The sequence below is a fragment of the Phodopus roborovskii genome, unplaced genomic scaffold (genome assembly GCF_943737965.1).
Source record: "Phodopus roborovskii unplaced genomic scaffold, PHOROB, whole genome shotgun sequence".
Lineage (NCBI taxonomy): Eukaryota > Metazoa > Chordata > Mammalia > Rodentia > Cricetidae > Phodopus > Phodopus roborovskii.
The window spans coordinates 1,048,173-1,069,688 of NW_026126597.1; the positions used below are offsets into that span (position 1 = coordinate 1,048,173).

The 21,516-nt window shown below is 52.1% G+C and overlaps 1 protein-coding gene across 1 annotated transcript in view; it reads left to right on the top strand.

Moving 5' to 3' along the window:
* The first annotated feature begins 1,818 nt into the window (after positions 1-1,818).
* Positions 1,819-21,516, top strand: part of Prkcd (protein kinase C delta) — a 29,252-nt gene continuing 9,554 nt past the window's right edge. The window contains exons 1-7 of the mRNA XM_051204781.1: positions 1,819-2,055; positions 17,309-17,431; positions 18,333-18,532; positions 19,845-19,905; positions 20,078-20,240; positions 20,336-20,367; positions 21,430-21,515. Coding sequence (XP_051060738.1) covers positions 17,317-17,431; positions 18,333-18,532; positions 19,845-19,905; positions 20,078-20,240; positions 20,336-20,367; positions 21,430-21,515 — 657 coding nt within the window. The 5' untranslated portion in view covers positions 1,819-2,055; positions 17,309-17,316. The remainder of the gene's footprint in view (positions 2,056-17,308; positions 17,432-18,332; positions 18,533-19,844; positions 19,906-20,077; positions 20,241-20,335; positions 20,368-21,429; position 21,516) is intronic.

Genomic DNA, 21,516 nt, shown 5'->3' on the forward strand with positions numbered 1-21,516 from the left:
CCAAGTGGTTGGCTCTCCCACTGTAGTCCCTGGAACAGGGTAGGTCCTTTGTGATGTTGAGGGGAGAGGCTGGGTTGGCTGCTGTAGATCTGGAGGAGGAGCCAGATAGTGTGAAAGCCGATTCCAGGTGGGCAAAGGTCACCTGAAGCTTACCTTGCACACCCTTTCCTTTAGCCCAACCCTCAGGCAAGCTAAATAGGACCCCTCAACTCAAGGAAAGAACATGGATAATCAATGGGCATCAAGGAGGAGTAGCCTGTGAGGAGACACAGCATATTCAGAATCATAATGTGAGGAAAAATGTGGCTATCTTTCCAGAAGAATTCCAATTTGGCCAGAGTCAGCTTTGTGGAAAGAATCCACTGTCATGGGATGGTGACAGTTATCAGGGCTGGGGACTTAAATACTAATTTTCAAACTTGGCCCTCCTTTCTTCCAAGGTAGAGGAACCAGGAACCTTCCTATCTACAGCAGGAAAAGTCATTGTGGTTTTTTTATCCTTAGCCCAATTCCCTACATGCCCAATATACATTTAAAACACTGTTTGGAGATCTACATCTCTGTCAGGTTCCCCTATCCCTGGAAGTCTCAGGCCTCCAAGCACAGGGGTGGGGGGGTGGGGGGTCTACTCCTACTCCTCTTGAGCCTATTCCTTCTTGGTTGTCTGGGATCTCAGGATCCTAGAATGCTCTTTTAGCCTCCTGGGAAGGGTTCTCTCTCTCTGTGTCTTAAATCTTCTTTTGTTTTGTTTTGTTTTTTATTGAGCTATACATTTTCCCCACTACCCTTCCCTCCTCCCCTCTCCCCTTCCACTGTACCCCACCCCCACGTTCCCAATTTACTCAGGAGATCTTGTCATCCTTTATTTTGTTTTTTGAGACAGCATGGGGGGGGGTGTCTTACATGCCTTCACTTGCTATGTTGCCATGGCTGAACTTGAACTCGCTTCCTGCCTTCCTCTCCTGAGTACTGGAGCGTCATTCTGAACCTCCATATGTGGCTTTCTCTGTGGTGGGGATCAAACACAGGGCTTTCTGCAAGTTAGACAAACACCCTATCATCTGAGTTACAGGCCCAACCCGGGAAGCCATTTCTTTGGCTAAGTATAATGTAACATCTTAGTGCTCTGGGCTTTGGGGACAGGAAAAAAAAAGATTCCCTGGCTCCCATTTGGTGCTCAGACTTTGGGCCCAGGGGACCCTTAATGAACGAACGAATGAATGAGTTACAGCTGATGATCAAGTTCCTCTTCTGGAAAGAAAGCTCATGCGCCTGACTGAGTCGAGGGGAACTCTGGACCGTGGGCACAGGAGAGGCTGGGTAGACCGAGACAGAGGCAACTCCCAGAACCGTCTGAGGAGCAGTGCCCAGACAGACTGGCTAGATCCTTTCGCCCTTGGAGACCTCCCAGCTCCTTCTCTCCGGCAGGGCTGGGATCGGCAGGCCAGGCGGCGAGGCGGGCCAGCTGGCCAGTGGGGAGTCCCGGGCGTGGGCGCGAGTCGTTGGGGAAGCCCCGCCGGTACCTCCCAGGCTCCATTGTGTGTGCCGTGCCCGCCACCTTGACCTCAGCGTCCTCCTCCATGAAACCGTTCCCCGAGATGAGATGGCTTGCGTGCCGCTGGCAGGCGCGGCACGACGAGAGCTAAAGAGGGCTGGGACGTCAGGAGACCGAGAACTGCCAGGAGCCAGGCTGAGACGCGCTAGACCCCCAGCTTCTGAGGGCGGAGCTTCGAAGGGGCGGGCTCCCGTGGGGCGGGGCCTGAGTGAGGGCGGGGCCGGGGCCGGCACCTGGGTGAGGTCGCGGGGCCCCGCCCCCCCGCACTTCCGTGTGCCGCGGCGCCAGAGCAGGAGGCGGCGGCCGCGGGATTCCGCGAGCGGGCCCCTGGACATCCACCCTCCGTGCCGGGACCCGGGCGGCCCCCATTGGCCGCCGGGCCCGTCCTCATCCTCATCAAGCTTGTGCTCACCTCCCCTTCCACGCGCTTCGGCGAGACCCGCGCCGCGAGACAGACCCCGGCCCGCCGGGACCCCTGGCGCCCGGCCCTCCGTCGGGAGGTGAGTAAGAACTGGGCCCGGACGCGGGGTCCGAGCTGAGGCGAGGGCGCACGGCCTTTCCCCCTCCTCTCTCTCCGGTGGCCTCCTTCCCCCTCTTCCTTCCCCCTCATCCTTCCCCGGTTCTGAAACTGAGAAACTGAGCCATGAGCAGCCAAAGTGCCACCGAGCGAGCACGGGGACCCGTCCGCGCTTCGGTCTCCTGATTGGTCTGATCCTCTCATCGACGGCGGGAGCCCAGACCCTACTGCTCCCAGCATCTTTACCCTCCCGGGTGCCTTCAGCCCTGCCGGGGGTCCGCGCGATCCTCCCGAATCTCCCTGGGAGCCTCTGCTCGTTCCTCGGTCTCCTTCTCCTCTTGCCTGGTCCTCTTCTCCCAGGCCAACTCTGCTTGCCCCTCGCCGTCCAGTGCTTCGTGTCCCCACCCCCGCCAGGCCCGCCGCCCCCTCGACCCATTCCTCCCGGAGCCGCACCCCCCGGCCCACGCTCGCAGGCCCCTGGCAGTCCAGCCTCCGGTTCTTTCCACCACGGGGCGGAGGCCGGGCCGCCCGTCGTCCTAGCCTCCTGCGCCTGGGTCCCAGGCGGGCAGACCGGCGCGGCACGGCTCGGCGCCGCCTCCTCCTTGCCCTATCTCTTCTTTCAGTCTCAGTGTCTTTCTTGGCTCTCCTTCTGTCTCTGGGCTGGGCGTGGCTTCAGTCTCAACCATTTCCCCTGTCCTCTCCGCCCCTCTGAGCCCCCACTCCCGGTAGCCTCTGCCTGGCGCTGTCAGTCTTAGTCCCACTGAAGAGACGCCACTCCCTCTGGGGGCCCAGGAAGGTGATGAGGGCAGCAGGGATGGCAGCCCTGCCCTGCTGGCTGGCAGTGGAGAGGGAGGCCAAAAGCACAGCCACAACTCTTTCCACTTCCCCAACCCCTCGGTGTAGTGGAGAGGGGAGGGGAGGGAAGAGAGCCCTACTAAGCACCCCACTTAAACCTTTAGGATGAGTCGGGGAGATTCCTTCTTCCTCTGGTCCCTACCCTAGGCCCTCAGAGGGGCTTGGCTTCTGTTGTTGGGAGTATCTGTGTCTGGGACTGTGGGTATGTTGTGTATCTTGTCTCCTTATATATTGTTTGTCACTGTGGGACTTTCCCTGTGAATGTGTCCTTTCCATGTGTGACTTGCTTATATGTATATGGCTGTCTGAGTGTCCTGAGGCTTCATGTGTGGCCCTTGCAACTTGATACATCATGTCTTGGTGAACTGTCACTGGTCTCCCCTCTGTATTTTGTGATGTGTCTTTGCTTGTTCATGTATATGTATCCCTGTGTGCCCCAAAAGTCCTGTGTGCACCGTGTAATAGTGACCATCTGGCCATGCATACATTAGATCCTTGAATTGTGAGAGCCCACAGTATTGGTGTGCCAACCCACAAGGCTCGAGTGTGAGTGTGTCTGTGTGAGAGTGCATGTGGTGATCACATTGGTTCTTCTCCCTCTGCTGCTGAGCTTCTGTGACCAGGCTGACCTGGTAGAGAGGGAGGGAACTGGTCCTTGGGTTTCCTCGTTCCTGCTATGGATTAGCCTGGGGTGTGGTGGACAGCCCAGCAGAGGGCGGCTATGGTGTGTGTGTGTGTGTGTGTGTGTGTGTGTGTGTGTGTGTGTGTGTGTTTCCTCAGTGACAGTATGTCTGTATGATGTTGTAAAGGCTCTGGTATATGACAGGACTGTGCTGAAGGTGACACGGGCAGTATGGGCTGTAGTGGGAGAGTGTGACTGGTAGGAGACTCACAGTCTGACTGTGTGAAACTGCAGGTGTGCATTGAGTGGCGGTTGTTGTGGGTAACAGAGTGACTGAGTGTGGGTGATGGCAACAGGGGGGCTGTTAATAGGGTATTTGGTGGTAGGACCAGGAGAGAAGGTAAGTGCCTAGCTGTGAATGAGCTTCTGGGAGAACAGGAGGTGCTAGGTGTGTGCTCTACATGCACAAGCCCAGCCCTGGCTCCTGGAGACAGAGAAAGCTGGAGGTAAAGCCATGGGCTCAAATACTCACCATGCCCTTTGAGAGCAGGAGTCCTAAGCCAAGTCTCTGTGTGCCTTTGAGTTTCCTTTGGGGAACAGAGCCAGCAAGGACTTAGGGATCAATGCTTCTTCAGCAGTCTTGGCCCACACTGAGAATGAAGGCCGTTCCTGGCTGTGTCCCATTCTTCTGGAATCTGGGATGAATGAAAACCCAGATAGTTCCCAACAATATTTCCCACAAGGTGTGTTGTTTGCCTCTTCCTGTCTCCCTTGCTTGCAGGAAGGAGGATTCTTCACAGAGTGCCAGGACCCAGCCCTGCTCAGCTCCCTCTCACCCCAAGGGGACCCCAGTCTCTGTAGCTGTGATGGAGGGAGTGGGGGTTGACTCAGAGCTGTGATTATTGCAGGGTTTTGACACCGTTTATCTGGCACAGCTAATTGGAGTTTAAGTTTAAACTGGAAATAATGTGGAGTACTGATGGAAAGATAAAGTCTGAGCTGCTGCTGCCTCCAGGAAGTAGTGATGGGTCTCTAGCCGGTGCAGTGGGACTTTGTTGTTGCTGGTTCTAGACAGGATTTCTCTGTGCAGCCCTTGCTGTCCTGGAACTCAGTCTGTAGACCATGCTGGCCTCGAATTCACAGAGTCTGCCTGCCTCTTCCTCCTGAGTGCTGGGATTAAAGGTGTGCACCACCACTGCCCAGTGAGGGGATGGGACCTTTTGGGAAGACTTAGCTTGCAGTGGAAATGCCCAAATACCTCAGCCAGGGCCCCTTGCTGCTTTTGCCATTCCTCCTGTTCCGGATGTCTCTGGGCCTTAGTTTCAGCTCTAATGATGGGCTAGTAATGTGAGAATCACCTGAAACTACAAAACAAGGACCAAGATTATCCATCTATTATGTTCTCCTCACTTACATTTTTAGTGATCCTGAGGATTGAATCCAGGGTCTTACTTGGAATCATTACTGAACTACATTCTAAACACCTTTTCTTTTCTTTTTTTTTTTTTTTTTTTTTTTTTTTAATTTTTGAGACAGAGTTTCATTATGTTGCCCAGGATGGCCTTGAACTTTCCATATAGCTCACACTAGCCTTGGGCTTTTGCTTTTTTATGCCTCAAGCCCCTGAACAACTAGGCTTACTGGTTGTGTCTCATTATACTCTGGTCATCTCTTGCTTTCATTGTGAATCTAGCACAGAAACTGGCAAGACATGTTTTGAAGTCTCAGCCACCTGGGCATTGGAGCAGTAATATTTCCTCCCACTTAAAAAATAGGCTTACAGCTGGGCATAGTGACATGCCTTAAACCCAGCACCCAGGAGGCACGGGCAGGCAGATCTTGCAATCAGGGATACACAGAGAGACCTAGTCTCAAAATAAAACATGGGGGGTGGGGGTAGAAAGGTTCACTCAGTTTTACATAGTGAATTTGAAGCCAGCCTGGGCTTCAAATGGTAACCTGTCTTTATTTTAAAAAAAAAAAAAAAAAAAAAAAAAAAAAGGCTCAAAGGTATTGTCTACAGTTGGTGCTGGGTTGCATCCTACAACTCCAAAACCTTTAGTCCACCTCCTTGACAGGAAGGTCAGAGCAGGTGTCCTCCCCTACCCACAACCGTGTTACGAGGCTTCTTTGCCATGCTAGAAATGTTCTAAGGGCAAGGACAGTGTTCTAGACCCTAACATTGGAAGGGACACAGAGCTGGTTCCCAGGAGAATTTGAGCCTAATAGCCATTGCCAGAAAAGAAAGTCAAGCCCAGGGAAGCCTGAACTCCTTGGCCCAGCAAAGCTGAGCCAGCCGAGGCTGGCTGTGCCGAGGCTGGCTGGTGCAGGAGCCTGTTTGGCTGTACTTCCCAGCTCAGCTGTTTCCTCCTGTTCCTACAGGTCTGCTGGGAATTGGCCCAGGCAAGGGCGTTGGGCCTCTTCACTTCTGGTGGTTAGTGAGTGGCTGGGAGGCCCAGGTAGAATGGGTCGTCTCAGGCAGATGGGTAATGTGCCAATGCACCATTCTGCTTCGACACTTGTATTCTTCCATGGGACTGGCTGGGTCCCAAGGTACTGTGATGTAGGTGGTGTCCAGTGGAGGTGTCTGTCCCTTTGTTTATAAGGGGCTTCCTATCTGATACCTGCTGTTGCTTTGGCCTTGTAGGTCAGAGGACTGGACACCCTCCCCACCCCCCGTAATGTGGGGGAAGGAGTTGTGACAATGTTTTTGGTCAATTTGAGGGAAAGTAGCATGTAAGTCAAGGGTTGGGGTAGATGTGTCAATGTTTTCATGGTTCCTCAAACTGTCCTCATGTTACAAGGAAACAGGCTCACCTGTGCCCCATGGTGGGTTCAGCGCTGACCTGGGAATGGAATGGAAGTCTTCCAGAAGGACTGAGTGATTTCTCCTCAGCCTCCTGATTCAGTGCTGGGTGTTGCTGGGCATTGTCTTCCAGGGATGCCAGTGAACGCTGCCAATCTCTGAAGTTATCAGTGTCCCTATGGGGCCAGCCTGGCTTCCTGGAGCCCTTGTGGCAGTAAAGTCCTGTGAATCTGGTGCTCCACCTCAGTGGTAGTGAACTTAGTATGTGTGAAGCTCTGTGGAGACCCCAGCACCCAAAACAAACAGGAAAAGAAAGAAGACACAGAAAGAAGGGGTAGGAAGGAAGTAGTTCTATGTGTGAGTAGAGGAGCCCCCGTGAGCAAAGGTCTTCATGCACACACACACATGCATATGTACATGTGTGGGGAGTATGAGTGTGTGTGACAGCACAGGCTGGTAAGGGTGGTCTCCTTCAAGGGTCTCCCTTGGTCAGCCCCCATTCCCCCCTCTGGCTGTTAGCCACTGTGGGTGCAGGGGTTGCTGGGGTATTGAGGCCTCCTTAGTGTGGACAGGGGGCAGGTTGAGCCTCTCACTACAGTGTAGATGCAAGGGCAGAATCTTCACTGGGTCTTCTATCTATTCATCCTATCCCAAACCTGGTGAGGAAGAGTTGATCTGCTTGGGGCTCTCAGCTACCTGAAGTCAGGGAAGCCAGCTCCTCCCAGTCACTTAGCATCAGGCTTATTAGCCTAGGAGCCTGCCTACTGCAAACTCTCAAACATCACCTGTCTGGCTGGCAGAGACACGCACGTGCTCACACAGCAGGCCAAGCTGCACTGGGCATACTCGCCCCAGGCACATGCTGCCTACACATTAGCACAGTTGTTCACATGCATCTCCTCAGGGGATACACTCAGACCCTCATGCAGAGGATTACTGCCTTCTGACTATCCACACCCATCACACAATGTTCATGCTAGGTCAGGTGGGGAGCCCAGGTCAGGATTATTACCCACTCCACCAGCCAGAGTCTGTCACCTGTCAGTGAAGTTCCAGGTATAGCTAAGGTCACCAGGGCTAGCTGGAGGGTGGTAGCACACACTTTTAATCCCAGCACTCAGGAACAGCAGCTGGTGGATCTCTGTCAGTTCTAGGTCAGCCTGATCTACATAGTGAGTTCCAGGACAGCCAAATAGTTAAATCTACAGAGAAACCCTGTCTCAAAAACAAACAAAACAATAACAACAACAACAACGAAAAAGGATCACCAGGGCTGGAGGAAGTTAGACCACACTGAGGGGGGAATCTACCCACATGACCTAGGCTCCCAGGCTGACCAGGATTTGTCGTTAGAGATAGGGCACAAGTGTGGAGAAGGGTCCAGTCAGCTGCTGCAAGCTGTGGCTAGTGTCTCAGAAGAGGAAGTGAGTGGGCTATTTGGTCATGGGGCCAAGGTGACCATAGGCCAACGGGGGACCTACAGCTGCCCTGTCCTCACACTGTACCTGGAGAGAGCGGAGTTGCTGAACTCGGGGGCCTGTCTGTCCAGCAGGGCTTTTCTCTCCTGGGGTCCATTCTCCAAGGCTTAGGCCCAGGGAAGAGACCCAGCTGGTCCAAGATGTTTCTGGAGACTCACTTCCTCTGGGCTGCCCAGGAAGTGGTTTCAGAGTAGGACTGACCAGCTCTGCCTAAGGCTTGCCTCACCTCAACTCTGCCTGTGAGGGGAGTAGCTTCTGGTCTTTGGCTTAGGCCAATTGACCAGGCTTGTCTGAAACTCTGATGGAAGACAGGGGCCTGAGGCCACTAAGTTACCAGCAGCCCATAACCCCAGGTCCTCCCTTGTTCCAAACCTGTAAGCCAAAGCACAGGGGATTTAGCACCAGGAGGCACAGCCCCTTGGGGGTGGCAGTGCCACCTCTATGTCCCAAAATTAGGTAGCAGCAAGCAGCTGTGTGGATAAATGTGTGCCAGAGGTTTTCACACTCAGTACCTTGTTTGGTTTTTTTTTTTTTTTTTTTTTTTTTTTGTTTTTCTCTGATAAAATCATGTTTATATTCACTTTTATGAGTTATTTGGGAAATAGCAGATGATGTATGCAAAATAGCAGGAACTAGCTGAATGGTGGTGGTGCACATCTTTGATCCCAGCACTTGGGAGGCAGAGGTAGAGGCAGATGGATTTCTGTGAGTTTGAGAACAGCATGGTTTACAGAGTGAGTTCCAGGACAGCCAGGGCTGTTACACAGAGAAACCCTGTTTCCAAAAAATCAACTTCAAAGTAAACACACAATAGCAGGGACTGAAGGCATGCATGTAAAGCCCTTAGTGCCTGGGGCAGAGTAACTGTTCACATCTAACAAGCCATGTCGTGTGATGGGCCGGGACTGAGAAATCAGGCCTCTGACTCCTTCCTCTCTGTCACTTCTGGTGCCACCCTGATATGGGGCATTGGGGAGGGCTCTACTGATTCAATGAGACCCATGTCCTCTTCAGAAGGGGCCCCAGGGTAGAATAACTATGCATAGTCAGCAGCATAGCCTGTTCCCATTTGTGTCCCCCTCACTCGCTTTCAAAATGAGGAAAGTAGATCTCACAACAGTGAAGAGAAGGGAAAGGCAACCCATAGATAGCTGCTTAGGATTCCTGTCTGCTTTGGCCCCTGCAGGACTTCAGATTTGGAATGAGTGGGTGGGTGGTCTGTCCTTTTAGCGGACCCCCAGAATCAGCCTTTGGGTCAGAGAAGGGTCAGGCATCTGGGACTGGTTAGGTTGGAAAGTGGAGCATATATATTCATCCATGTTGTGTCACTTATGTGTGGTAGTTGGTGGGAGGAACCTTCATGTCCCAGGAATGTAGAGGTCAGCTTATCTTTGCCCATTGCTGTTTGGGACCAAGAGGCTGGTAGTTTCTGGTGATGAAGAATGGTAAGGATGGTGATGTAGCACCCAGGCCCAGGAGGTTGGAGGGCTGGAGATCAATGGAAACCCAGGCTGAATGTAAGGGAAGATATTCTGAAGGGAAGGGGCAAAACCTCTGCAATATCAGACGTTCTTGGATGTAGTTGTTCCTGCCTCTGTACCCAAGCTAGAGACTAGACGGCCCTCAGCCTCTGTTGCCTCATCTGTGAAATGGGCAGAGCAAGGGTGTCCATGTGAGACGTGAATGATGGGAAGAAGCCACTGTGGGAACTAGGGTACAGGAAGACAGAACATTACACACAAAAGTTCCTCATAGAAGGAACTTGGTTGTTGGGGAAGTGAAAGGGGTCCCTGTAGTCAGGGCACATGGGTGAGGAGAAGGTAGCTGGTTAGATCAGGGATCTAGGCTACAGGTTGATGGACTTGGCGAAAAACACTAGGAGCTGGGTCAGGGATGACAGGGTTTGCTTTACTATCTTAAAATTCTTGAGAGCCCTGTTTGGAGCTGGGGCATAGGGATTGTGGGGCCAGAGTAGAGAAAGGTGAGTGGTAGGCAGGCAAATGTTCGATCTGAGCTCTACAGCGGGAACCAGTAGGAGGTGGAGATAGAGGCTTGGAGGCTCGCTACAAAGGCAGGCTTAGGAGTGGGCTGCATGGAGGAAGGCAGGCAGGCAGGCAAGCAGAAAACAGGACCCAAGTTTCTGCCTGATGGCTGTGAACATAAGCACCTCCTGGCAGATGAAGACACATGGAAGTAGGACATCAGTAGGCTGCTGTGGGCCAATTTGACCTTTTTTTTTTTTTTTTTTTTTTTTTTTTTGACTCATTCATGTGGTGAGGTTGGAGAGGCAGGTGGGCACATATGCCTACTGTACAGGGTTCCAGGTCCAAAACAAGACCTGAGAATCTAAAGCCGGGTTGGTGAGGAAAGAGCCTCCCTTTGGTGAGACAGCTTGAAAGACCTCAGATTACGAGGTAGAACAGCTGTCCCTCAGAAGTCCCTGCCTGGGGGCCAGGAGGGCAGGCCTGTGGTCGCTGAGCTGCTGTTTTCACAACAGCAGAAGGTTTGGATCACATCTATAGCAATGTTGAGTAAACAGGCCAGTCACTAGGCCAGAATTGGATCAGATGTCTATGTGGTATAGACTGTGAGGCTGTTGGGGACATGGTAAGAGGATTTCTGGGGTCCACCAGTGGCAGAGCCAGAGAAAGCTTAGAGGTCTAGGCTATCAAGACATGGAGACTGTTGGGCCCTGATAACCATGAACTCAACAACACTAGCCTAATGGGATCCTGTGGTAGCAGGCATCCTAGGGCATCCCACAGCTGGATTAACCCTCAGAGGACCAAGGACAACTAGGAATGGGTAATGGGGCAAGTAGGAAAGCGAGGGTCAGGCAGAAGGGTAGCATGTTGATAAGTTTGTGTGTGTATCTCTGCCTCATTCCAGGTTCTGTGTTCAGCATGGTTTATGGGTATGATCATTTCCATATTGCAAATGGATATACTGGAGAGGCTTGGCCATCATCCAACCCATTTAGTCCTGAGCTCACCGGTGTCTCTATTTATTACTTGTGAGGGGGATGGCACACATGTAGGTGCTCCTAGCTCTTCCAGCTTTCTTCAAATTCCTGAGGCCCTGTCGTCTGCACTCTGCCCATCTTGGAAGTTACAGACAGCAAAAGACTAAAGTGACCATTTTGCCTTCTCCCAGACACAAAACAGTTACTGTTATAAATCTGAACATTCTGGGGAACCTTCTTTGAGAGAGGGGAAGGGGAGAAGGCATAAGATGTGGATTTGGGAACACCAACTAGGGGCAAGCAGAGCAGTCCCCACCCATTACCACAGTTTCTCACTCCTTACAAGTCTGGTGGGCAGGTCTAAAAGTTTGAGCTAGAAACTGTTTCCCCTTCCCCCTCCTCGCCCCATTGGTTTTGTGGCTTTGGTTTAATTGCTCAACCTCTTGGTCATGTCCTGCAGTGTGAGCCTGGGGCTCATGGAGGGCATGTGTGGGCTGCCCCTACCGTGGCACTTAAGGTCCTCCCCTCACTCACCAGTCCTGTGACTGTCACCTATGAACTCCACAGTTCAGCATTGGTTCACTTCCCCTCGGGGCTCTGCAGGCAAGTAGGAAGGCTAAGGCCTGCCTTGGGATGTGCCTGGCCCTTCTCTTCCATGTTTTGGAACCCTCTTTGGACCTCCTGAAGAGGCAAGCCCAGCCTGGCCCAGTTCCCCGCTGTCTTCATTCCCTGCTCTCCCCGGTCATTGTGCCCAAGGATACTGTGACAGGAAAAGCTATATTTGGTGCCAGAACCTAATCAGGTATGCGAGGTCCTTTCAGGCATCTGAGTTCATCTCTTTGCCTAGAGTATATCTGTTGCCCATCTGTATATTAAGATTGATAGCGCGCGCGTGTGCGCGCACGCGTGTGTGTGTGTGTGTGTGTGTGTGTGTGTGTGTGTGTGTGTGTGTGCACGCGCATGCACGTGTGAGCGTGCCTCTGTTGATGTGACAGCTGTGGGTAAGTGAGAGGTTTTCCACATTGGGTGCCACTATGTCACTTCTGTGTGTCTACCTTCAAAGGAGATTCCTCATACCTAACCATATTTAGGTTAGTTGGTGTGCCCATGTGTGTACATGTGTGTGGTTGTTTCTGGTGAGTCCCTGGGTGTTCCTCCTCCACCTGGCTCCTCACAGAGAATTTCTGGTCCTCAGAGGAGCTGGCTTCTGGCTTGGGCAGCTCAAAGGCAGTGGGATTATCAAGTGGCTGTCATGTACCCAGGACTGAGATGTCTGAATGGGAGGCAGGGACACCACCCCACCTACAAGAAACCCAAGTCTTGAACACCTGAGACAGTGGCACAGGTTACCAGTCGGGAAGCCTTCCTCGGGAGTGGGGAGAGATCACCAGGGCTGGTTTTTGAAACTGTGTGGATGGATACATGAGAAGAAGGCCAGCCTAGCTAATGGTTCATGCACAGGTTCATAGAGGCCTGGCAGGTGAGGTGCCGAGCAGCCAGAGGGATTAGAGGTGGAGAACAGGATGAGATATCCGGCTCCTCCTAAGACCAGTGCTAGCTGAAAAGGTGCCAGCTGTGCCACAGCTGACAGAGACTGCTGTGGTAGGGAAAGCAGGGAGGAAGAGCAGGGTATTGAAGAGTCTGGGCAGTAACTGGTTCCATAGAGTGAGGGGGTGATGGAAAGAGGAGCCCTGGCAAGGACATGAGATCTGTCCCATGGAAGGCACCCTGTTCTGGGACCTGGCTGTGACCTGAGCCTGTGGGCTGTGGTAGAGGCCTTTTCTCTGCTCTGTACTCTTCCTGATCTCCCTGCTGGGCCTATTTCCTGGGTTGTGAAAGCCCATGGCCTCCTTGATTTGGTTCTGTCTGGAAATTCCACCGTAGAGGTTAGCTCCCAGATGTTTCACAGACATACATGCCCTGTTCTTTACGACTGCAGGGTTAGCTTCCTCTGCCTTGCTAGTCATATCACCTCTCAATCCATCCTGTTCATGACCAGACCTATGTCTGTTCTCCTCTCCTTCATTCATCCCTCCCAGACCTATACACCAAGTAGGGTGGCAGCCCCAGGAGGGCATCACTTTGTTGCCATCTGCATCTAGTCTTGGCAGCACATGGCACCTTCTGTGGGCAGCCAGCAAGTGCCAGTCTGAGGTTAGCAGGTGTAGATGGTAGAGGGCTGCATGAAGTAGGACCAGTGCCCTTCACGGTTTGCTCCCAGGTTTCTGTTTAAGTCAGATGACCCACCAGGACCTTCAGCTGATGTTTTCTTGAGCCTGCTCACACTTTGCCATAGCAGTCTGATCAAGGCCCCTCTTCTCCAGCCCCAGCCCCAGCTTTCCCTGATAATCTAATGGACAGAACCCTACGGCCTGTGAGACAACCAGACCAGAGCAGAGGGAGACAGAGTTGAGAGTTCCCATGCAGAACCTTGGCCTTAGTTTTCCCTCTGTACCAAAGGAGGTGAACATGTCTGTCTCTGCTCACTTTTTCACCACACTTGGAGCCACCCAGTAGGAATGCCAACAGTGCCTCCCTGGTCACCTTGAGGGCAGTCTATCTCAATGCCTTGGGCTGGTTGGACAGGTTTCTATTTGCTCTGAAAAAGGTAACCTGCCCTCTGTGGCTTAGCCACTGCCTTCTTTACCTCAAGGCTTCTGGTAGAATTGTAGCAATGATAGGGACCCAGTTTCCTATGTTTTCAGAAATGGAGGAAAGACAATAGTCCAGGGGTCTGAACCACACTTGTGTAAGAGGAGAAGAGTGGCCTTGAGGGCAGGCCTAGGACCAGTCCAGGATTCAGGATTAGTATAGGTGGACAGACTGGCCAAGCAGAGTTCTGCATACTTTCACTTTCCTGTTTTTGTAAGTGTCTGTGCTACTCCTGCTATATTTATGTCTCCATTTCTGTTTTCTTTCCTCTCATCTCTCCTTGACATAGTCTATTAGAAAGGACATGAGCTGCAGCATCCAACAGGCCTACATTCAAGTCTTCCCACCATTTACTTACCACTTACTAGCAGTGTGACCTTGAGTAAGTCACTTACCCTCTTTGAGCCTTGATTTCTTTACCCAGAAAATACTGGAGCTACGTGGGGATAAAGTGAGCAAATATAATTACAAGGCTAATGCAGTATGTTGTCATCTTGGACAGGACAGTCTTTATCAGAAGAGGGTGAGCTGAGATTGACAGCTTGGCTATTTGACTCTTTCCCTTGCTGTCTTCCTCACAGACAGACTGGAGGAGCAGGAACATAGAGGCTCAGAGCCCCCAACAAGAGAGAAAGCCTGCTGCTCCCCCTTGGAGTGCTATGAGGAGAGCCCCTGCTGTCCCCTGGGCCTGCAAAGCCTGGGGCTGAGGCAATGTCCTTCCTTTGGGGCCTGTGGACCTGGGCCTATTTGCATGGGGTTTATAAATAGTGGGCACACCTAACCTTTGTGCTCCTGTCTCACCCCCAGCCTCCCCACTGCTGCTCAGACACAGCAAGGCTGAGGAGCAGACTGACTTCATTGTGCAGATGGTTGCCATTGACCAGAATCTCTCAGGACCACACTGAGATGGAAGCAGATGCTAGCTAGTGTGTGTCTCTGTTTCCCTTCTAGGGTCTGAGTACTTCACATGAGAAGCAAATGGATATTAGCACCAGCAGGGATCTTTGCCTTCATTTTTTGTCCAGGATGGGTCAAGGTGATTTGATTCCTGAATGGTTCTTGGGTAGTCCCATGACCGCCCACAAAGACCACGGCTCCCCAGTGCTGGTAGCACTGTGGCCTGGATGTAGGTTTAGGGCTGGGGCTCAGACCTGCTGTGGTTGTGGTTTCCCTCCAGTGGCTTGTAACAGTAAGCTTCTATGAGTGGAAGCCTGAGTATAGGCTTCAAAGGCAGCCGTGGGTCAGGTCCTGAGCCTTGCATCGCCACCCTCCTGTGGCTGCTCTGATTCCTTGCTCATACAGCTCTGCAAACCCAGGGCAAACTAGGAGCAAGGAAAGCAATGGGCCTGCAGGCAGAGCTAGACACCAGGGGGAGCTGTGGGGAGAGGCTGGCCAGCAAGTATGTGGAGTGCCTAATAGAACAGGATGAGTTACCACGTGTCCTGCAGACATGATTTTCCTATCTCAGAACTGGGGACAGTTTCCCAGCTCTCACTGACTTGTGAGCAGGTAGAAGAGACATAGTGGGGATATGAGAAGACTTGAGAGGGTGTTCTGTAGGGCATGGGGGTGACATTAACAAGAGGATATGTCATAGGCCTGCCAGGCAGGACAGCCTATCGACCAGGGACAAGCCCTCATCTGGACAATGAGGTTGTAAAGACTCAGAGCCTAAATAAGAGGCTTGCAAAGCCATACAGCCAAGACATCATTGTTGTCAAGGACCTGTGTGTGTCTAGCCAGCCTTACCATTTTTGCCACTGGGATGGCTCTAATCTCTTGTCCCTAAGGATCCTAGGCCCCTTCTCATACTTTTTTTTCTCTGCTTGTTCAACTTTACCTTGAGGTACTAACCTAGCTGTTTACTACCCTGCCTTATTGAGACAGAGGCTGAGCTGTGCCTACTGTAATCTGGCCTTTGGTATGTGGCTCATAGCAAGTGTGTGCTAGGAGGGGCCCTGCTTATTACTTTAGGCCCTGAAAGCACTCATTGGGGCACTTGATGCCTTGAACTCTGAGGTCAGAGGATGTCCAAGATGTCTTTTTTCCCTTGGGGATTTGGGACACCCCAAGGACATCCTACATGTGACCAACGCCAGTCCTCTGTACCTTGCTTTTCATGCCTCCATTTACTGACCTCCCATCACATCATGTTCTCACATGGCCTCACAGGCACACTCACTTCCATGACTATGTAAGTCCTTGTGCTGGTTGGTTTTTTGTGAGCTTACCACATCTGAGAACGGAAATCTTGATTGAGAAAATGCCTCCATCAGATTGGCCTATAGGCAAGCCTGTAGGGCATTTTCTTGGTGTATGTGTGTGTGGGGGGGGGGGCTCAGCTCACTGTGGACAGTACCACTCCTGGGCAGGTGGTCCTAGGAGATATAAGAAAGGTAGTAGACATCCTGGAAAACAAGTCTGTAAACAGCTGGGTTTCTGATCAGGTCCCTGCATGTTATGATGGGCTATAAGCTGTGAGATGAAACAAACCCTTTTCGCCCCAAACTGCTTCCGTCATGGTGTTTAGCACAGCAAGGGAGAGCACACTAGGACATTCCTTTTTGTTTGTTTGTTTGGTTTTTGGAGACAGAGTTTCTCTGTAGCTTTGGCGCCTGTCCTGGAGACAGTCTTATTTTTGCAGACCTCCAAATTGTCATGGGCACTGATCTAGCACTTAACGTTTGCCCACCTGCTGGTTTCAGGCCAGAGACTCAGGGATGTGGGCTCCAGGCTGAAATTGCACACCTGCTCTCACTTTTACTGAGTAGAAGCCAGACCTGGGCAGGATTTGGTGGGATCGGCCTCTCTAGTCTGTCTAGTCTGCTCTGGCGTGGGCCCTGAGCTGGCTGGGCACCCTGGGCTGGGCTGCAGGCTGAGGTCAGTGTTTCCTGTTGACCTCATCTGGACAGAGCTCTGGGCAGAGCTGGCTGCTGTTCTGGTTATCTGCTGAGGAACTGCTTTGTGCTGGGCAACTGGGTTTTGGTGGTATTTTTGTTTTGGGGGAGTGTGTGTGTGTGTGTGTGTGTTTAAGGGAGTATTGAGTCCAGCTTTGTATTAAAATTAATACCTTAAAATACATGGTTTGTCATTTTCGTTTTGAGACAGGGTTTCTTTGTGAGGCCTGGCTGTCCTGGAACTAGCTCTGTAGACCAGGGTGGCTTCAAATTCTCAGAAATCTGCCTGGCTCTGCCTCCTGAGTGCTAGGATTAAAGGTGCACACCATCTTCACCACCTGGCTGAACACTCAGGAGGCAGAGATAGGAGGATCTCTGTGAGTTGGAGGACAGCCTGATCTACAGAGTGAGTTCCAGAATAGGCTCCAAAGCTACAGAGAAAAAGAAAGAAAGAAAAAAGAAAAGAAAATACAGCTTTACATGGAGAAAAATGTTGAGACTGCACGCTTTTCACACCCCGCCTGTGCCCCTTCCGTACCTCCTTATGTGCCAGGAAAGATCTTGGTTACTGCCTCCCATTCTGACTTTGAAAGGACAGGAAATCTAAATAGGTAGGAGACATGTGACCCTGAGGGGCTTGTGTTCAGAGGGTTGGGGATACTGACCAAGTCAGGGTTGAGTTAATAGAACTTTCCAGTCTGGCTCAGCCTGAGTCTCAGTTTGCCCATCCGAAGAGTGGGGCTAAAGAAACAGGACTCCGTTTGGCCATGCTTCTCTCTTGGGTGGTTACAAGCAAAATCAACAGAGAATTAAGAGGGGTCCAGGAGGGGAGAGGGCAATTGCTGGCACTGAATAGGAACAGTTCCAGTGGTGTGAGCTCTGTGGAGAGTGGGTGCCTGAGCGTCCCTGTCAGCGGCCACCACTACCTTGACTTCATCCCTTCATGTGCACAATCTCCCTGCAGGCTTCACCATGGCGCCATTCCTGCGAATCTCCTTCAATTCCTATGAGCTGGGCTCCCTGCAGACAGAGGATGAGGCAAGCCAGCCTTTCTGTGCTGTGAAGATGAAGGAAGCACTGAGCACCGGTAGGGTTGGAAGATAGTCCCTGAAGGCATGGGAACTTCTCTAGATTCTTCTTGTCTTCCCCAGCTACCCAGCTGAGAATGCAGGAAGACATAGGTCACCTAATTCTCTCTAGGGCTGGACACTGATTGAATTGAGCCTCCCACATCTTGGGTTTCACCCCATGATTTCCACATCTGCCTGGGCCAGACCCTGAGGTGGACACCCAAGCTATTGTAATCCTGACTTGGCCTTGCCCTCTCCCCCAGTAGGGGGAGCTGGACAGGTCACAGGAGATGAGTCTTGTGCTGAGGGAGCCTAGGGTCAGGGTGGCATACTGGAGAACATACCCTTTGCTCTAGACTCACCTGAAGCTCCCTGCTGGCTACACCCGTTAGGCTCTAGCCGAACTGACCCTCCTTCCAGGCAGTCTCTGAGTGTCAGGGTCAGGCCATTTGATGGCAGGAAGGTTTACAACCACTGTCTTTGTCCTCAGTCCCATCACAACTGTGACTTAGTGGTTACCTGAGGACTACAGTGGTTTGTGTCTCTGTCTGGGACTTGAGACAGGACCAGGCCATGTTCCTTGCCACATGCCTTGGTTGTCATGTGGCCGCTCTTACATGTTCACTGGGTCAACACAGACAGAAAGGGAAGTTAAAATGGAGCTGGAACGAAATGGTCACAGGAAAGGGAATGGCATGAACAAAGTACCAGAGTACCCTAAAGGCTCAGGAGGCTGCTAGGGGCCTAGTGGGATGCTGGAGAGCCATAGCCAAGCCTCAGGACTCAAGAGAGAGTAGGTTGCATGGCAGTGAGGGAAAAGGAAGGAAGGAAGGAAGGAAGGAAGGAAGGAAGGAAGGAAGGAAGGAAGGACAGACTTGGGAGTCCTAGCCTGACTTTGTCTACCTGTCCCCATTGCAGAGCGCGGGAAGACGCTGGTTCAGAAGAAACCCACCATGTATCCTGAGTGGAAGTCAACATTTGATGCCCACATTTACGAAGGCCGTGTCATCCAGATTGTGCTGATGCGGGCTGCTGAAGACCCACTGTCTGAGGTGACCGTGGGTGTGTCGGTACTGGCTGAACGCTGCAAGAAGAACAATGGCAAGGCGGAGTTCTGGGTGAGAAGCTTTTGAGCTGTGGGCTTGCATGTGCATGTGTGCTTGTGTGGTGGGATTTGGTGAGTGAGCACGGCTTCAGGACCAAGTATTAGTATGACTCTGTAGCCAGTGGCCTGGGTTTGAATCCTGGCCCTGATTTACCAGGTCCTCAGCCTCTCAGAGCCTCTGTACTTCCATTCAAAGGAATAAAAGCATCCCACTCCAGTGTCCCTTGTCAGAATGAGCACAGTATCCAGTGCTTTGTTGTGGTGTCCCGGGTTTATAGTCCTGTGTACTTGGGAAGCTGAGGCAGGATGGTTACAAATTCAAGATCTACTGGGTAACTTAATGAGATCCTGTCTCAAAATTTACAAGTGTAAAATTAGCGTTGGGGATGTAACTCAGTGGTAGAGTGTTTACCTGGCATGCACAAGACCACAGATTCAGTCTCCAGCACCGAAAAGTACGGAGCCAGGGCAGAATCTGACACCTTGTAGGTGTTGAAGGAGATTGTCTTGATTGTTTGGAGAGGCGGCTGTGCACTGTAAAGTGCTGTGCTCCCACTTCAACACTCCCTTCTCACAGGCGCCTCTTCTTATTGGGGCTTTAAAGACATTACAGGTCTAGCCAGGCATGAGGGCATGGGACCACCTTCATGATATTTAGCAGCAAAGAGTTAGAGAATAAAACTGGCAGTCTGCCCACTCACCTGCTGTCGCATGCCTGTGGTCATGTGCATCTGTGATGGTATTCTTGGTGGCAATAGAATGCCAGTGCCAATACAATCCTGTAGGCTTCTGCAGCCAAAATGTCTCCCTAAAAAGGCTCAGTACCATTGGAAGCACTGGGCAGCCTTCAGTGAGGAATGAAGATGCCCAGATAGAGGAGAAATTGGCACAGGGCTGCTTAGACTCTTAGCCAGTGTGGCAGGGTCAGAGAAGCCCCCAGCCAGGTGTTCTCCCTCAGGAAATGCCATTGGAATAGAGGCTTGGGCCCTTCCCTCCCAGAGTGTACCATGTGTGTATCAGTCATGGTGGTGTGGTGTCTGCATGTGCATGGGGGTTGGGGTGGGGAGTTTCCCTCCACACTGCTCCTAGGCCACATGGCCTAGCAGGGTGTGGGCTGAATCCTTTCACTTCCCCAAATGTAATAATACCCTGGGTGCAGAGTGGGCGGGGCTTGGGCGGGGCCCTGCCTATCCTGGGCAGGCAGGTGTCTGGCCAGACTATAGGGCCTCCCCTTGGCCTTGGGGGAGACCCATGGGGCGGGTTCTGAGTCTCACCTGGGCCAGGCCCGCCCTCATTAATTTAACATCCCCCTCCCACCCCTATAGCTGGACCTGCAGCCTCAGGCCAAGGTGCTGATGTCTGTGCAGTATTTCTTGGAGGATGGGGGTAAGATTCCCACCTGGGCAAGGGCAAGCTCATTCGCCAGGTCTGGGACAGAGCTTGTACTGGTGTCTAAGGAAACAACTCCCATGGGGACATCTGGGGACCATCTTGGGAGGTTTGCAGGAGGAGCACCCCTTCATAGACCCTGAGGCTGACTTCACCCTATGGCTCATAGATTGCAAACAGTCTATGCGTAGCGAGGAGGAGGCTAAGTTCCCAACCATGAACCGCCGTGGAGCCATTAAACAGGCCAAAATCCACTACATCAAGAACCACGAGTTCATCGCCACCTTCTTTGGGCAGCCCACCTTCTGCTCTGTGTGCAAAGAATTTGTCTGGTGAGGACTGGTGGTGGCACCTGATGGGGTGGCACAGGAAGGAAGGGACTGAACTGGAGCATTCTCACTCACTCTGCTGGGACTTTGCCTTCCAGGGGCCTCAACAAGCAAGGCTACAAATGCCGGCGTAAGTCTTTCCTCTATCCAGTGTGTGCATGCGTGTGCTTCTGCATGCCATTGTTTGTGTCCCTGGATCTGGATGGCATGTCTGTCTGGATAAGAGCCCAGTGTACTTGAGTGTGTGTGCTCATCAGTTAGTGCCAGGCTGGCTTGTTGCAGCTTGCCAGAGCCAGTTCTATGCATTCTTTCCTAACTCTGTGCAGGTTCTCAGATTGTTGCTAAAAATAGGTTGTTGTAAAGATTTACACAAAAACCAACCACAAATCAGCTGTGTGTGCGTGCGTATGTCTCTGCCCCCAGGGGTGGATGTGAGCTCTTCATTCACACTCCCCTGACTGGTGTGCTTGTTGATGCAGAGGTGTGAGCACACCTTTCACCATGGCACGCAGTGTGGAGCAGATTCTGTAGACTACAGGTGTGAGCAAGCATACACTGCTTTACCATTTGCTCACTGTAAGGCCTTGGTCAAGTTCCCTAACACTGGCCAAGTGTCTCTGCTTCCTTGTCTGTAAACTAGGGATAATAGAATCAAGTGTGAAGGCCCACTGGGATAGAATATGTAAGCTATGTTTTAAGGCCTTAGCACGTGATGAGCATTCCATATAAAAAGCCTACTGTAAGGATTATGCAAGCTTTGTATGTATGTACAGGTGTCTTTGTACTGGGGCATGTCTTGTGTGCATGTGAAAGAGAGCTTACTTAGCAGCTATTTGCTGACCTGGAATAAAGAAATGGAAAGGAGGTGCTCTCTGGTCCTCATACATACTCCCTTCTGCCCACTCCACCCCACCCCGCCCTGCCCCACCCCGGCCCAGGAGTCATTGAGCCTTCTCTGTTTTCCATAAGCCTTTAGATTGGCCCATTTCTTGCCCCGTGCTTTCCAGGCCCCTTCTGGAGAAGCTGGCAGGGGGAGGGGAAAATAAGGCCCTGAGCTGAGGCCTGTGTAGGGTGAGGGCGTGGGTGGCCAGTGAGAAGGCTGGCTTTGTGCAGAGGGCTGTACTTGGCCAGCAATGCCAGCTCAGACTCTGCCTGTCTTGGTGCCTCCCCCTCCCTGTCCTGGGCCTTCAAGAATGCAACGCTGCCATCCACAAGAAATGCATTGACAAGATCATCGGCCGCTGCACAGGCACTGCCGCCAACAGCCGGGACACCATCG